General features: G+C 44.3%; 1 protein-coding gene across 1 annotated transcript in view; it reads right to left on the reverse strand.

The window, feature by feature from the left end:
* The window catches only part of CDHR3 (cadherin related family member 3), a 62,405-nt gene that overhangs the window by 6,974 nt on the left and 37,704 nt on the right, over window positions 1-17,727 (reverse strand). The window contains exons 7-15 of the mRNA XM_023537990.1: window positions 17,290-17,438; window positions 15,265-15,454; window positions 10,648-10,819; window positions 9,244-9,346; window positions 8,210-8,308; window positions 6,460-6,686; window positions 4,260-4,431; window positions 2,492-2,742; window positions 422-603 (exon numbers count right to left, since the gene is read on the reverse strand). Of these exons, the coding sequence (XP_023393758.1) occupies window positions 422-603; window positions 2,492-2,742; window positions 4,260-4,431; window positions 6,460-6,686; window positions 8,210-8,308; window positions 9,244-9,346; window positions 10,648-10,819; window positions 15,265-15,454; window positions 17,290-17,438 (1,545 nt within the window). The remainder of the gene's footprint in view (window positions 1-421; window positions 604-2,491; window positions 2,743-4,259; window positions 4,432-6,459; window positions 6,687-8,209; window positions 8,309-9,243; window positions 9,347-10,647; window positions 10,820-15,264; window positions 15,455-17,289; window positions 17,439-17,727) is intronic.

The raw sequence follows: 17,727 nt of genomic DNA on the forward strand, positions 1-17,727 counted from the left end.
TTAATTTCCTTATCAGTTTTTTGTGTTTCCTCTCATTTCAGCCCATCCATTCAAGATTTTACAAATAAGAGCATAGTATATTCTAACACTACTCACAACTGGGCTTTTTTTTTCTAAAGTATTTATTCAGGGCAAGTCACTAAAAGATCGAAGCCCCAATTTCATTGCGAACACATCAAGGACAAGGCAGGTGCCCAAGAAAACCAAAGGAAGAGTCTCCTGGCCCAGCAGGTGATGAAGAGGGTATACCAGGACCAAGGGCGAGCTAGGATTCTTTCCCCGTATGTCTTTTTCCTTCTTCACTCCAGCCCCCTCTCTACCCTGAAAAGCAATCACAATCTCTATCTTTCCCTCTCCTGATATCACTGGAAACAGTGTCCTAATGAATGTGGTGGTAGGGCCCAGCCCACTGGCAACTTACAGAGGCTTCTTGTGCTTCCCAGTCTTGCAGGGACAGTGTGTGTGGATGGCTTTGGCCAACAGGATGATCAGGGAAACAAGGAGACCCAGAAGCAATATGGAGCCCAGAGTGATGACAAAAGGCACGTACCACGCTGATGGAGAATATATATTTTTCTTCAGGATCTGGTAGGTGATCCTGGGCTTGAATGACAGAGATGAGGAAGGGTGAGTGGAGGGTGGTAGGGTTTCCAACATTAGCACTCCCACCTGTTGAGTGTTTGTTTTGCCCTTTGTTCTTGTTCTATAAATTGGGCATCTGTGTACTCATAGTTCTTGCTGCTTCAACTCATCACCTTATTTATAGTCTTTCCAGACATCCATTAGATCAAAACCCAGAACATTTAGGGAACTGAAAAGCAAACCTAGGCCTAATTTTATTCTCTTTTTCCCCTTCCCAAAAGCTAAAAATTCCATGGCTTTTTTCCCCTGCCAAACGTGGCATAACCCAAGGACTAATATAGCTGTTGTCTCTCACTGGAAAGGCATGAGCCATGCAAGTTGTTTTTTTAACACTTTATAGTTTTGTCAGTGTTCACTCACTACGAGCTGCGCTGCCAGATGAGTGGGCTGATATCACAGTACAACCTCAAGTTCAGAATTTGCTTCTTAGAGTAGGAGACAGATAACAAACAAGTTATGGAGATTTCAGGAGTGGAGATCTCACAACTGGGACACGTTGTAAGCCCCAGAAAGGTGGCAAGTCCTTACTCAGAGAATCTTACTGGATCTTACCACAACGGAAGGCCCTTAAGGCTACCTTATGCCTCCATTCGCTGGGGTAATATTCACTCAAGCACTTGGAGATGAACCTTAACCTGTTCTTGGTAAGATTCTGAGAAGCAGAATTGGGCCACCTGTCCTAGGTGGTTTTCTAGGGTTCTGATTACTTTTCCTCTGGCATCCTGCAACTATAGGGCTGCCAACCAAGGGTGTAACTTTTATTAGGAACAGGAGGAAAGGGGACAAAGAGTCAGCACAAACATAAGCCAGTTCCTCCAAGGTGCAGGGGGAGATGATCTTGTCAGATTCTAAGACTCTCTTCCTTTATCACACTGGTTCTATTACAGTACCTACTTATTTTTCTTCCTACCATTTACCACAATATGTAGTTATTTTATTAAATTTCATACTTGTTTGTAATCTATCTTCCCCTCTAGTTAAGTGGCTCTCAAACTTTAGTGCGCATCAGAACCTCCTGGAAGGCTTATTGAAAAAACAGATTGCTGGGCCCCATCTCCAGAGTTTCTGATCTAATAGGTCTGGAGATATAGTTGGGGATTCCAGGTTCTAACATCTTTTCTAAGAGGTCGTGGTGATGATCATGGCTGGGTGAGGTATAACTCTAATATTTCGGAGTGGGCCCAAGAATATATAATTCTAATAAATTTCCAGGTGATGCTGATGCTGCTAGTCTGAGGACCACACTGTGAAAACCACTGACCCATACTATAAGTTCCATGAAAGGAGAGATCATTTGGAGCTTGCTCACCAAAGTGATTGGCATATTATAGGTCTTAAATCAATATTTGTAGATTGAATGAATCAATTTTAACAGAGTAGAGGTGGGGAGTAGGGTATAGATTGGTACATGGTGACTCTTCAAAAGGAGTGGAGAAGGGCACCTAGCAGCTACCTGCTTTCATAGATGTGGACTTGCCATGGCTCTTAAGAGCAAGCAGAGAAGGGGTTGTGAAAGTAGCAACTGGCCATGTGCCCCTGAAAATTGTCTCCTGTGCTACAAGCACCACATAGATGGTCAATACCTGATCTATCACAAGTCCCTGAACAAATGCACACCTTTGTTTACCGGAAGAGGAAAACTCAACGGTTCTCCTAGTCCCAGGTCTAATTCGAACCTTTATCCACTCTCCAGTGGCCACTCCAGTCCAGCCCATGGTTGCCATTCCTGGCAATATCCTAATATCTCAACTCTTTTCAGTTCATCCCACATTTCTCCTGGGCAAAAGGAGCTCTGTCAATGTTAATCACAAGGGATGTAACTGGGGAGTCCCTGTCCCAAAGCCCTTACCCTGGGGGCCGTGGTGACAATCGTGGTTGGGTGAGGAATGACACTAATACTCAGCGTCACTGTCCCTGTTTCAACAAGAGCCTCTGCTTTCTTCCTGCTGGACAGCAAGTTGTCATCAGTTATGTAGATGAGTAGGTTGTAGTCCCAGTTCGTATCAAGCCCACCAGTGTAGTCAAAGGGAGTTGCAAGGAGCAGGCGTGTAACGTTGGACCCAGCATTGGGAGAGAAGGTGAAATGACTGTTGACATTACCTATATGAGATTTGAGACAAGGATTTGGGGCAAAGGAAGAGAAGACAGTGAGAATAAAGGTTTAGAGAAACACTGCAGCCGGTCCTTTCTGAAAACCTCCGCACCCCGGGTGCACGCAGTGTTTCCAGTGCACCAGGGGTACCGGCCATAACCATACCAGAGAGTCATTCAGTACAGAGAAACTCTTGCTCACAACCAGTTGTGGCTGAAATGAGAATGAAAGCAGAAAAGGACAACGGTATGCCTGTCCCAGGAGATGGCCACCATCTTGCAGAGCATCAGGCAGAGATTCCATAATCCTAGCCTCTCTAGCCAATCCTTATCATGCAGCTTTTATTAGGTGACAACGTATAACTTACACTCAGAGCACTGAGTGGGCAGCAAGAGGCTAGAGGGGCCACATCTCTAGCCATAGGCCAGACTCACTCTGTGCCTTTCGTGGAACTTGGCTGGTCACACTGAACTGGCGACATGTCCTGGACGTCCCCCAAAGCAAGGTGCCTTCTAGCTTGGCAGGGATTGCAGTCCCCAGTCCTCCGGAATCCACCCCATTCCCGCCTCTCTCACAGTCTGCTGGGGCTCAGGGCTCACAGCTCAGGGAGCCAGGCAGGGAGGCTTCCTGCCCAAGCAGCCCTTGTTCATTCCTCTGGTGGCTCCAGACTCATTACCGACTGAAAACCAGTAAATGGAGCAGGAGATGATGCAATTTTTACTCTCTTAGCAGCGAGCGAAGTGCCCCATAAAGGCCCGAAGGTTCTCAGTATGGATTATTTCCATCTTTGGCAACTGCAGTCTCAAGGCAGTCTCTGCCCCTGGGTTTTGTGACTCAGCCTGCTCGAGAGGCTTCCTACTGTTCAGAGTTCATGCTCTGCCAGGGCTCAGCAGGCGGCCGAGATGGGTTTTTAGTCTTTCACGTGGAATTGCTCTGCTTGTTTGGGTTTAAATCTCTGGCCCCAGCACTTCATTAGATGAGCTATTTTGGTCTCATTTCCATTGAGGGGTGCTCTTTTTTCCCCCACAATGGTATATTTTTAAAGAGAGAAAATGAATGGAGCAGAAGAGAATTCCTGAGGACACATTTCAAAATGCATTTAATCTATTTAATCTATTATTATCCAGAGAGAGGACTGGGATTCCCTGCCCCCTACTACAAGCTTGCAGGAAAAGAGGTGGTGGAGCAGTTGCACTAAAATAAAAAATTTTAACTACACTAATATGATTCATGAATCATGTGATAGTCTGGGAACTATCAGACTATGGGGAGGTGTCACCATCAGTGGGATTCACTCTCCCTTGGGCATTTGGGCAGCCTCGTGTGGGAGTCTGAGAAGAGTTAGGTGAGAGAAGGGGAAGCCAAGAGGAGGACTGGGAGACACTGGAACTATTACACCTCTCATGCCTGCTTCCTCCTAACCATACCCACTGTGCCCACGGACTCCACCCCATACCCGCTGAACAGCGGCTAAGGCCTCTGACCCCAAGAGCCGGGCCAGGACTGTCAATGTCAGGTACTATACCTGGGCCAATGGAGTAACGAAAAGACCTGGGGCTGGAATCACGATCAGTACAAGTCAGCTTGAAATTTTGAATATTTGTGCCAACTTTCAGATCCACTGGGATGGCCAGGAAATAAGAGTTTGGGATACAAATTGGCTTTTCATCATTTTCATCCAGGATGTTCACAGTAACCTAGAACAGCAAGAAGGTGGCCATTGCTAGTAGCTAACACTTCCTAAGTGCTCACTGTGTGCACCTTTGCAGACTAGCTCATTTAACTCTTTCTGAAATAGATAATATGCTCATTCCCATTCTACAGATAAGGCAACTGAGACTTAGAGAGATTAGATAACTGACCTAAGGCCATTCAGCTGGTACCAGAGCATGCAGGTCTGTCCTACTCCAAGTCCCATACTATTGACTTCTATACTCTGTGTGTGTGTATGTGTGTGCGTGTGTGCACACACATGCATACATGTACATAATATATGTGTTATGTATATACATAACATATGTACCACGTACCCCCATACACATTCACCAGGACACATCGGGCTCATCCCCAGATAATGCTGAATTGTTTTTCCAGTAATGATTATGGATTTACGGTGACCCCCTGTATTTTCTTGCTCACTGCCCTTGTGAATTGGAAGTTGCATCTTTAACTATGGAATATAGAACAATGGTTCTCAACCTTGGCTCAACTTTCTCAGGCCCACTCCAGACCAAACGAATTGGACTCCCTACAGGGTGGGGCCCAGGCACTGTTTTAATGTTCCCCCAGCTGATTCTAATAAGCAGCCAGGGTGGAAAACCACCAGGATAGAATGAGCACACCTGGCTGAGCCGATCTCATCTATGTCCTGGGCTATTAGCACTGCACTAAGCTGGTGGTGCTCACCTGCCACAAGCAGGGCCAGTGTATTCTCTTTCATCACAGTCTTTTATGCCTGGTGAATTGGAATATGGACTGGGACACCTGCCAGCACAGAATCATAGAATGTCAGCCCTAAAAGGGACTTATGTGATCATCACTCTTTTTAAAAGCTTATGCATTTTGAGTCGTATTTATTCTACCTTTGAAATTTGGGGATTTCGGCTATTTCTGAGCCCAGGAATAAATTGAAATGTTCATTCTAGTTAGCTCCCAAAGTGGAATCCATTCATTTTTCTCAAAAAGCTAGACTGACAAACACTACAATTATCTCCAACTTAGTACATCTCTTCCTCAGCGGGCAATGCTGAGGCTCACACATCATTAAAAACCATTATCCCGTTAATTCAAAGCAAGTCATGAGAGGAACTGGACTAGTCAGGCATTAGGCGATCGAGTGACTCTCCATTTAAGAGACAGAGAAACTGGGACACAACGATAAGCATGGCTCAGACCCCCTTGGAAAATTGGGATCAAAGTTGAGAAATGAACTCGGTCTCCTGACTCTGAACCAGTCATTCTCTCCATCCCAGAGGGCTGCCTGCTGCCGGCTCAGAGTTCATTTTGTTTTATGCTTTTTCACTTAACTAATGGGAAAGAGCAAGAAATAGTTCCATCTTTGTGGCTATCACAATACCCCCAGATAATCCTAACCACTGACAGCACAGACCTGATAAAAACCTTGTTACTTAAAGTACAGCCCTGGACCAGCTAGCTGCATCAGCACCGCTTGGAAGCAGGTTTAGAATGCAGATTGTCAGGCCCTGCTCAGACTTGCAAACTCAGAATCTCCATTTAATCAGATTCCCAATACCAAAGGTTGCGAAGCAGTGTAACTCCATGCCAAGCCACATCATTTTAGGATCTGCCCTATCTGGTGTGTCGGGGGTGGGGAAGGAACATGGCAACACTACTGGGAGGGAGGGAGGAAATGCAAAACTATAAGACCACACCCCGCTTCTGGCACCTGTGTTTCTCTCCAGCAGCCCACCGTGAAAGCAAAGGGAGATTTAAAGGGCAACAGGAGGGTACTTGTCCCACAGAGTGGCCGTCAATCTCAGCGCGCCTCCCAGTCACCCACACATTTGGGTGTCAATCTTTATTTCCTAGGCACTGCTTTGTGTGTCCAGTTGGGCTATCTTGGACACCCATAGTCATTTCCCGTCACATCTGCAGGATATGCCCTATGAAGATCCCTTATTGCCATAGCCGCACCTGGAGGGTACCAGAGAGACCCTAAGTCAACTATTTGGGCTGGTGTGAATGCACCAAACAGCCCCACTCACAGTGGCTGAGCTCGTGTCCTCGCCGTTGGTGGCCTGGATTCGGAGAATATAGATGGGAGTTGTCTCGTAGTCCACTTTAGTCACCAGCCGGAGTTCTCCCATTTTGGGATTAATCCAAAATATGTTTGGATACTGGAGGCTGGCCCCTCCAGTGGAGATGGAGTACAAGATGCTGCTCTGCGGGAAGTCTTTATCAGAGGCTCGCACCTGTCCAACCCTAGTTCCAGCTGAAGGAACAAAGTGCCTGAAGTTAGTCCTGCTTTGGGACATGGGTAGGGTCTAGGAGCAGCGGTTCTCAGCGCCATGGGCAGAAAGGTTTTCGGAGGCCCCTTTGATGATGTCTCACATCTTCAATTCTAGTACATTCAAATTATGCTAACGAGCACCCACTAGTCACTGGCCCTAAGATCCAAGTAGTACTGTGAGGTGTAAAAGACAGTGTATGCCATTACATAGACTCCAAGCACGCCAATCATTAGGCTATCATAAACGACGCTACAAAGAACATCCTCACACATCTTTTTGCAGCAATGGTGTCTAAAAGTCTTTTGTATTTTTCACATTTTTCTATAATGAGCACGAATTACTCTTTTACACAAGATGAAAAATAAACCATTTTTAAGAGTTTGCAACTGAGGATGACAGAGTATAGATTCTTTAAAATATAACTTAAGATTACTATATTTCCTTACAAGAGGAATGTTTTAACAAATTTTACAGGTGTCAATCAATCCTTGCTCAAAATACTGTTCCATTGCATTTATTTCACAAATCATGTTGGTGGGGCTGCTAGAGTTCCGGCTTGCCTATTTTGTAGAAGTCCTTTTTCATAAATTATACTCCTTGAGGACAGAAACCTCTTATTCAACTACATAGCCCCAGCAGTAACTGCTTGACCCAAAGTAGGTGATCAATAATTGTTGGAAGATCCGTGAATTCATAAAAAGCCTATTCCTGTTGCATTTGTTATTCACTAGGTAAGAGTTAAAGAATTAGAAGCATTTCCATCAGACCCTGTTTTGTGTTTTGTTTAAAACTTAATGTTAGGAAATGGAGACCATTATAAGAAGAGAATAAAAGAGGAAGGAGATAATTTTAGGAGTGTTTGGTTTTTTGTTTTTTTTTTAAATATAGAAGTATCTATGATAAAAGGATCAAACACTGCGATGATGTCTATTATACTGGAGTTAACAGGGCCACCTTCAAACTGAAAGAGTTGGGGAGAAACTGAAGCTGAAAGTGGGGAGTCCTTTCTTTAATGTGGGAAGAGCCTGCAGAAGTCCAGGTGTCATAAAGGGCAAAAAAAGAGGCCTCCGGTGAATCCTATTAAGGGCAAGAAAAAAGTCTTTATTTTGTTTCTAAATGAAGAAACTCTAGAAATGGAAAGCTTTTCCCCTATTTTTAAATTTCAATTCTCTGAGTGAGTTGGATAAAAATCACAGTGGAGACCAAGGGAAAACTTTGGCTACAAAAAGAGAGGATTAGAGAAATCAGACACACAGAAGGAAGCAATCAGGGGGTTCAGAGAAACACAGTTTAATCAACAGTTTTCGAAATCTAGATTTTGCCTGAAGGGCTCCTCAGCAATGAGGACAATTTAAAAAGAAATAAGAGATGCAATAAACACGATTCAGTCTTTGAGTCGTGCATACCACTCAGGGCCCCTGGAAGGTAGCTTTCCCTCCCCCGAACATGCCTCTGGACAAAGTCTGTCAAGAGCACTGTGGCCTATTTCTCATCTGTCACTTACCTGGGCTTATTTCTGACACGTTAAATACATAGGGCAGCCCATCAAAGAGAAGAGGAAACTCATTTTCTGGGCTTGTCAGGACATAAAGGTAGATGTTATCTAAAAACAGAAATAGAAAAAAATTTAAATCACAATATTCTATTCATTCGCTTGTTTATTCAACATTTTAAAAGCATCTTCTGTGTAACAGGTTCTGTGCAAAATATGGGAAATACAGGTGAATATGACTTGGCAGTTTCTGCCTTCAAGATGCTCAGGGTAGCTGCCTTTTGATAAACACATATACAGATGACTATGGAAGCTGGAGGAAGTGCAAGCTGAACCTTTCAAAGATAATTAGAGCCAGACAAATGGGGCAAGGGGGAAATGGGAGCTATTCTAGGCATGTGCATGGATACCAAGGTAGAAAGCTCCATGATTCACTCAGAAAAACTGCAAGCTGTTTGGCCTAGTTAGAAAAAAAGGGGAGGTGGGGGGTGATTAGAGGCAAGCGACTAGAATTGAAGCTATAGAATTAGGCAGGGCCCAGATGATGAAAGTCATGGTGTGCCAAGCCAAAGAGTTTGAACTTGAACTTGAACTTGACAGCTATGAAGAGACACTCAAGGGTTTTAAGCAAGGAAGTAATATGACAGCATTTGCATTTCCTGAAAATCACTGTCAGAAATGTGGAGGATGCTTTGGAAAAGGGCAAGACTAAAGGCAAGGGAGACTGATCCTAACAGACTCTCAGTGTTGAAATTTAGCCCAGAAAGAGGAGGTTCTGCATCAGAGCAGTACCAGTGGGATGGGGGCGGGGCAGGGGGAAAGCAGCAGACCCTTGAGATTTTAGGAAGTGGCATAGAAGAAAGGACTAGGAGACTGATTAAGTGTCCTGGTGAAAGACAAGAAGAGGCTGGTCTGATTCTCAAGTTTGGGGGTTTTTTGAAATCTTTGGAACACAAATACCTAGCCCAATACTGAGTATTGCCAAGCACTCTAGTCATTGCCACTCAAGGAAGATGCTTCATAAAATAAATGAAAATGATACTTGCTTTTATAGTAAGGAGGGGCAACATCCTGCACCTGGATTGCCACAGTGTATTTATTGCCGGCTGCTAGATTACTTGGATTTTCATAATCTAGATCACCAATCAACTAGATCAAAACAGAGATTTCAGATTACACAGAATAAAACAATCCTTTTAATTGAACCGATGACATTTTCATATCTGTTAGTGGAAAGCCTTTCTGGAAAGCATTTTGCCTGCATGAGGAGCTTTAAAAACTTACATCCATACTTTTGCTCACTGCTAGAGAATTTATTTGAAAGAATTTATGAGGAGAGATAATCTATGTTTAAAGGTGTTCATCAAGCAACTATTGCCCAACAGCATAGGCTCAAGACTTCAGGTTAATTGAAAAGAAGCATGATATAGGTTCTTAAATACATGGATATTTCCATCATTTAAAATATGTATGCATATATGGGTAGAATAGGCACCAAATCTGTGTACAAGAGAGAAGACAAGAAGGAAATATATCAAAATGTTAATAGCAGTTATCACTGAATGTTAAAGCTTTTCTGTGTTTTCTACATTTTCTACAGTAAACGTGTATTAATTTCCTAAACAGGAAAAATAGACATTACTTTTTAGCTGACACGATGAATAAAATTGGTAAGACTTTCTTGGGGATCGAAAGGGCTTGGGATGGGAGTAGAGAAGAAGATGAGCAAGAGGACGCGTAGTGGGCTGGCTGCTCTCCTCCCTGAGGCTTGATCTCTGATGCCAAGACCTCCTAAATAGGATCACTCCCTTCCAAGACCCCACACCACCCCTTGACCTTCCATTTTTCTCTCCTCCTTCCCAACACCCTCCAGTGGGAACCCTATAGGTGAAGGTCTCACATGACTCCTTCAGACAGGCTTTTATGCCCATCCTGCTTCCACCTCTGCTTTTGCCCCCACGGGGATGCTGTGGAGTGGGGCTACCCGTACAGCCTCACTTTCTTATTCTCCTTTAGGTTAATAGAGGTTCTAGAAGGCTGAATTTCACACAATGCACTCATGGCCCTGGACCTGATTAATCTCGCCTCAGACTAATCTTGCCTCACACTTCCGACGGTCAGGAAGGAACACTCAAATACTCAAGAGTGTTTGAGCCCAGAGGGCACTATCATGACTGTAGAGCAGCTAAGCAGGCACAAATACTGCAGCTATATGAGAAAGAATCCAGCCCTTAGCACCCCAGGCACAACGATGCATAACAGATGATTTCTGGAACTTGGGTAAAATTAAGAGCAAATGGGAAAACAGAGTCACTATTAAGTTTGTCAATTACAGCTACTTGGAGGGGGAGTTACTGTGGAAATTTCTCTCTCTGGGACAGCAAAAGCACTATGCGTATTAGACCAGCTTCCCCCATGCCCTTTCAATGATGCAATGACCATTAACTGACCACAATTTTCCCAGAGCCAGCTGGATCCTGTAAAAATCTGCTGCTGCTCCCCACTCCAGATGGTGTGGTGAAGTTGAACTGGCTGTATGGTGCTTCACTGTCACCATCGAAGCAGACTGTGTTCAGGTCCAGAAGTGACGTTCCCTTGGCCGCTCTTTCAGGCACCAAAATGCTGGCAAAGAGACACGATTCAATATTTTCCCCAGCAGATGGTGATTGAGTGCTTCTTCTGACACAGGCCCTAGTAGACATCTCTACTTTAATTTCAGTTCAAAGCAAGTCCATAGTTATTGCAGTAACCGCCGAACTGGAGCCCCTGCTCTGTCCTGTCCTCCCTTTAGACTATTCTTCACATGACAGCCAGGCAGATCCTGTTAAAAATGTCAGGTCATGTCACTTCCCTGCTCCCAAATCCCAACTGGCTCCTCATTTCAAAGTCTTCACTTTGATCTTCAGGACTCTTTATGATGCGCACCACCCCACCTCTCCCTTACCTGTCTGAATTATCACCTACTAACACGTCTCCTCGGGCACTCTCCACTGGCTCCCGGCAACCCTCCATCTCTGACTTCGAGGCCATTCCACTTACTGTGGATGCCTTTCCACCAATATCCACATCGATTGCTCTTTTACATTTAGTCCCTAATCCGATGTCACCTTCTCAGAAGGTTATCCTGGCTACCTTGCCTAAAATGTCAACGACCAATATCTTTGTCTAACTCTCTCCCCTTTGTTTCTCATGGGCATTTTCCCTAACAAAAGCCTTGCACATTTAATCTTGGAATCTTGTTCTCCGATCACCCAGACTAACATGTATTAAATTCTTTAATCCTATGTATTATCACCTCTTTCTGAAACCAAATTATGCTCCCTTCTACATTCCACATCATCTCTTAATGGCAACTAACATGGGCTTTGGGCTCAGCAAACGTGGAGCAAAGTCTGACAGCAAGGATGGTTTTGGGCTGCTGAGGGTAACTGGGTTTGCTTTCTGGAAAGCAGTTTTTCTGACAGGCGTAACTGAATTTCCATGATGCTTCATTGGCAAGGATAGCCTCTGTGTTTCAGCAGGGTTGGAGTCTAAGCATTTCCATTCCTGTCTTGCATGCACAGCGTCATGGTTTTACCCATAAGTACTTAGAATGGATACTATTTATTAAACACCAATGATAAGCTGTATCATTCGAAGCACTTTAAAAACACTGTCTCTAATTCCCTCATCGCCAAAAGGTTTGTATTCTTGTCTCCATTTTATAGGTGAAGAAAGAGTGGTTCAGAGTAGTTTCAAGACCTGTCCAAGAAAGTTGATACATCCAGGCACTATTCTCTGTTCTGTGTTAGTCACTGTAAATTCTACTTTACATTCCATTAATCAATAAATCTCCAGTTCCACAGATGGCTAGAGAACCTGAGCCTCAATTCTAATTCTACAGAGCCAGGAGGCTGTATCATCCAAAGAATCCAGGGTCTCGAATCCAGACATTTCACACTCCAAAAGAGGCCTCCACACTCAGCCCCTTAGGGCTGCCTGGCCTGTTCTTTTCATTCTTCACTGACACTTGGTATTTTTCCCTAAACCCTTGACTTGGAAAACCACTCCCCCTCATTCATCAATCCCTGCCTCAAAGGCAGGCTGCCCCAGCTCCCAGCCATCTGACCACGGTTCCCTCCCCAGGCAAAGGTGACTGGCCCAGCCGCCTTCTGAAATTAGCCGACCTTCTCCGCCTCTGGCTCACAAACAGCTTGAGAAGCACTTTCAGCCAGCGTTTGACAATTTACAACCAGAGCAAGGGCTGTCATGGGCCTTTGATGCCTCCATCAGAGCCCTAGGCTCATTCATTACTAGCCTGGGAAAACGCAAGGGCCTCGGCCTCAGGATTGTTTCCATCTCTGCCCAGCCTGAGAGCCCCCACGGGCAGCAGGGGCCTAGGTACATAGCCACCTACCAGCCTCCTCCCACCCTCCTCTACTTGCTCTCACAAACTCGCTTAGAGGGACCACACAAAGAGCCCTGAAGAAAGAGTAAATATTCAGGGACTGTGTTATTAGAGCCAAGGGTAACACCTGTCCTGTTGTTTGGTGTGTTTTGACCTGCCTGTGTGCTTCCGCTCTGGCTCTGTGGGAAAGGAGGAGGTAAAGATGGCAGGATGGCGGGCGATGCAAGGTCAGGGTTTCCTAGCCCATGGAGTATGCAAACGAAGCTGGATTTCAGAGTTAAGACCTCCGCTTCAGGGACTGCAAAGCAAAGGAACACTCTTGTTGTCCTTCCTCACATCTTGGCTTTCACAGGGTGGCGGCGAGTCACTCACTGGAAAAGCCCAGAGGAGGGACTTGAATGTTTATTGGAGGTGTCTTCAATAATAACTACTACTAGTCCAGTGACTGGCTGGTGAAATTATCAAGAGCAGGATTCTGTATAGGCTTGCCTGGACAGCCTAGGATATTCGAAGTGTGATTTTACCAGTTAATACAGAATGCAGTCATCCCTCATATCAGGGAACTCTGGACGGCAGGAAGCCACAGTATGGACTTAATAGAACTGCACTAAGGGGAGAAAGCTGACAAGAAAGTTTGGAGACAGCACAGTCCTCTTCAGTTTCTGACACCCAGAGTTCTTACCACTCGATTCCTGTCCTCCACCTCGCAGGGCAGGGGACCAGAAGAAGAGCAGGAGGGACTAGAAGAGCTGCATATCAGGAGAGGAATTCCCCAGGATGCACTGGAGCCAGCCAAGAATGCCAGCATAGATTTAGATTTTCAAAGAAAGTACAAGTGTGACTCTGCATGTCATCTCACCTCCATCTGCAGGGCCCAGACTTCTCTTAACGGAAGTGGATTCAATTTATGCATATAATGGTGTGGAAGTCACAATTCTAACTACTCATGACAATGACTTCCACCCATCAAACAGACTCGAAGGTTAAAGTAGGGATAGGAACCTATCATATGGTCAAGACTATTATTGACTTGATCGGGGCCTCAGCAGAAAACAGATGGCAAATTGGCATAATTCTAGGGGAAGTTTAGTAAAGAAGCTATTACAGATCTACACACAGGGTATATGGAAATTGCATCAAGAAATGGGCCAGTAAAAGAGAAGCTTCCTTACCATTTCTAGCCCTGCAGAAGCCATTGGAGGGAGCAGTTCCTGAAACTCGAACCCCCAGACAGAGAGTGCTGTGCGAAGAAAGCTGCCTTATAGAAACTGAGACCTTCAGAACGTAGAGGGACTCATCCAGCTGACAGGGAGGGAGCCAGGGGGATAAATACACTGACTTCACACTCCCCTTCCTTCCAGGCTCCCCACTGGCCAACCAGAAGCTACAGGGCAAGGGCGCTGGCAAATATTCATGTCGATCATGTAGATCGTGGGAGACAGAGCAGAGTGAGGAGGCTGGAGGCTGGATCTGAAGGGGCAATGGAATGTATCCAGAACAGGGCTTACTGGTTTTGATATCAGACTCAAGGCCACACTGAATCTGAGCATTACGTGGGTATGTCAATTGAGAGAACAGAGAGATGTTCATCAGCATAATAAAAAAATTTATATTTCTATTGCTTGCCCTGGACAATCTTTGTCTAGGGTCCTTTCTCCTTTGAACAACCACACTATGTATTGTGTTGGTGTCCAAAGTCACCTGGAGTTTAAAAAGTCAATTTGTGAAACCCGTCAAAGATAAACTCAGCCAAAGAGACTCTCCATGGGGACATCTGAAAACGAGACCTACTTTGGTCCTCAGTCTGGCTCCAGATGCAGGGCACTCTCTCAGCAAGGGTTACTGCAGAGGTGCCTTCCCCATCCCCAAGAGGAGCCACCTTCAGACTCCCAGGAAACTGGAGATTAGCTATGTTGAAACCACCACAGAGATGACGCTAACCCAGGGAATTATTAATATTGTGGCATTTAAACAAAATAGTAGAAAGACAATACTGTTTTCGAAGAGGCATGTTAACCCAGAATCACAAGGGACTTTATTTTAAAATAATGGTGAATGGATTGTGAGACAAAGAACAGGTCAAAATACACAAAATAACTTGTATCTCACTTATATCTGCATTTTTCTCCTTTCCACTGCCTTTTGTTTACATGCAATTAATTTGTGTAACGTAAATTAGATGCTTTGTTTTGTCTTAAGTAAATACTCGGTTTGATTTATTCATATTACTGGTGGCATGTTTCTCTGGGATCTCCTAGTTACTAATCCTAAGTCTCAAGTATCTATTATAACTGCTAACTAACAACATTGTCTTGCCAACAGTGGCAGTAAATAAAGGAAAGGCAGAGCCCGGAGAGGGTCTAACAAGTCCCCGTGGTACTTTTCACCAAAAGAGATGAACATGTTATAGAAGAGAGCAAAATAAAAATATTTTTTAACACAGAAAGAAAGTGGAGAAGAGAGACAACAAAGAGGAAAGAAAATAAAAGAGAAGGAAGAAGAAAGGATGATGTAAGGAAAACCTGTCAATTACTTGGACAGTTCAAATCTACTCGTTTTCATGAGCCATGTCCCAAAGCCCATAACTCTTCAGTTTCACTAGAGAATAACCAGAGAGGCCAATGGGCCAGGGATGACAGAGGAGGTGAAATGCCCAGCATGTGTCTAAGAATGTGAATACCTGAAGGTGAACGTGGTGCAAGTAGCAGGGTTGTCATTAATGTCCGCCACCTTGAAGGTTATCTGCATGCGATTCTCTTGACCCCCAAAAGGTCTATCCTTCACCAGAACTTCCAGAGAAATGGTGGGATTTTGTCTTAATTCGCCCGCATCTTGGTCTAGCCTGCGGGCCACTTGGATGGTACCAGTCACTAAGAAGGCAAAGGTTAGAACACGACTCTTTAGAGAGAAATGAAAAGTAAAGGCCGATGGAGACTTGTAGCAAGTCAAAAATAGCATTCTGACGTGAGAACTGGCTTACACAGAGAAAATCCTCACCTGAACACATTTTCTAAAAATTTATGTAAGTTTCTCTATTAGACATTGATTGGGGAGTCTGGCCTGACCCTTCTAGAATTTTTCAATGCAAACTTCGTGGTTGGGCCCCTGGCAGCAGCCGTTGCCCATAGTTGACTGGACTGGTAGGCAGCTGACTCTAGACTGACCCACTGGGTTCCCTTACTGGAGAATTTTAACTGAGAGATACAAGTTGGGTAACAAGTCAGGTTAACAGTGAAGCTATAGGTAAGAGGCCAGAACTCTAGCTGCTGAAGTCACTGGGGCAGTGCTGGTTCCCACCCTTCCTATCCCCTGGCTGCCCCATTCTTTCTTATAAGATGCCCAGTATCCTGTTGATAGATGTCCCTACCTTTCTTTAGATCTTGCTTGATTTGACTTGCTTTAGTTTCTGTTACTTGCAACCAAAGTCTTACATATGCTCCTCCCTAAATATTGTACTTGTTAAAAGTTCAATTTTAATACTAGAGTGAACAGAATTCTAAACTGTGGTTATCGATCCTTACACAGTCAGTTGAGTGAGGTCCTTGATGACAGAGTGCTCGGGAGTTTCAGAGACAGAGCATGATTATTGCCTTTGCCTGCCTCTCCTGAGAGCAGGTATCCTTTGCCCTAAAGGCCATAGGGCAAATAATACATTGTCTTTCTGAGACTGTCAATGCTGGCCTCCACAAAACCATTAAGTAAAGCAAAGTACTATTTGGTGATGTGATAGGGCCTTCCAAGGCAGTAGAGGCTGGGAGTGGTAAAGAGGGCAGACTCTGAGTTGGGCAGCTTTGGTTTGCATCTCTGCCTCACAGCCTATAAGCTGTGAGACCTTGGACAAGTCACTTCACCTGTCTGAATCTCTCCCTAAGCCTCAGTTTTCTCCTCTGTAAAATGCAGATTATGATAGGTCATTGAGTTGCTGCGCTGTGTACTTAAGATGGAATGCACGTGGATCACCCCGCATAGAGCCCGTTATGTACTAGGATCCTGAAAAAAGATGGACTTTGTGAGAGGAATAAACTGTCCTTCTCTGCACTGAGACACTTAGATTGGAAAATAATTCCTAGCAATCCCACAGACTGATCTCGATTGAAGGGATCCAATACAGGAATCACTAGGCACATGAGCCTCTGTAGCACTCGAAATGTGACCCGTCTGAATTGAGATTTGCAGTGAATATAAAATTTAGAACAAACTTCAAAAATTTGTTATAAAAAATAATAATTTAAAATATCTCAATAACTATTAAATATTGACTACTACATGTTAAAATGCTATTTTGGATCTGTTGGGTTAAATAAAATGTTTTATTAAAGTTAATTTCACTTGTTTCTTTTTATTCTTTAAAAATGTGGCTACTAGAGACTTTTACATGACTTATGTGGCTTCCATTCTATTTTTGTTGGACAATGCTGGTCTAGACCCTCTCTTCAGAAGACTTTAAGGTACCCTCAGGATAGTGAACTCACCCATCCTTACATAAGAACCTGCCTCAACAGTGAAGCAGTGATACATTTGTCAACATGTTTAGTTTCCCCAACTCCCATGCCAACTGTTTTTAATATGCTTATTACCCTGGTAACTTATGATACTCTAGACAGAAAGGCATGCCCAGATCAGAAGACATAAAATATCTGAAAAACAATCCATGTGGCTGAATTAAAGGATGCACATGAATAATGTGTGTGTGTGAGTGACTTACACTGATTTATCATGAAACAGCTGTTAACAGTAGTGATGCTGTAGAGGAGGAAGCTGGTAAAACCTTGATCATCAGGGTCCTCAGCTGTGACATTGGCCACAATGGTTCCTGGACCCAGCTCCTCTGGAATCACATACACTCGAGTTGGGCTGGAACAGAAATACAGCAGACACAGCTAATTTTCAGGGGCACGGGAGGGTGGAGTCTGGGAGGTGGGTATTTTGGTTAATGCTAAATATAGCCCTGAGCTGTTGAAGCTGCATCAACATGCTCAGAGAGAGAACTCAGCAGCTGAAAGGAGAAGAGACTGGCTTTTGTATTTCCAAAGATCACATCCCTGTGGAAGCAAAGAAAGCACCATGCTGTTATTGCTCTGATTTACATCGGCTGTGGTCTCTGACTTCACCCAGCCTGGTGCCATTTCAGATTAGCATTAAC

This window comes from Pteropus vampyrus, unplaced genomic scaffold (genome assembly GCF_000151845.1).
Source record: "Pteropus vampyrus isolate Shadow unplaced genomic scaffold, Pvam_2.0 Scaffold208, whole genome shotgun sequence".
Classification (NCBI taxonomy): Eukaryota; Metazoa; Chordata; class Mammalia; order Chiroptera; family Pteropodidae; genus Pteropus; species Pteropus vampyrus.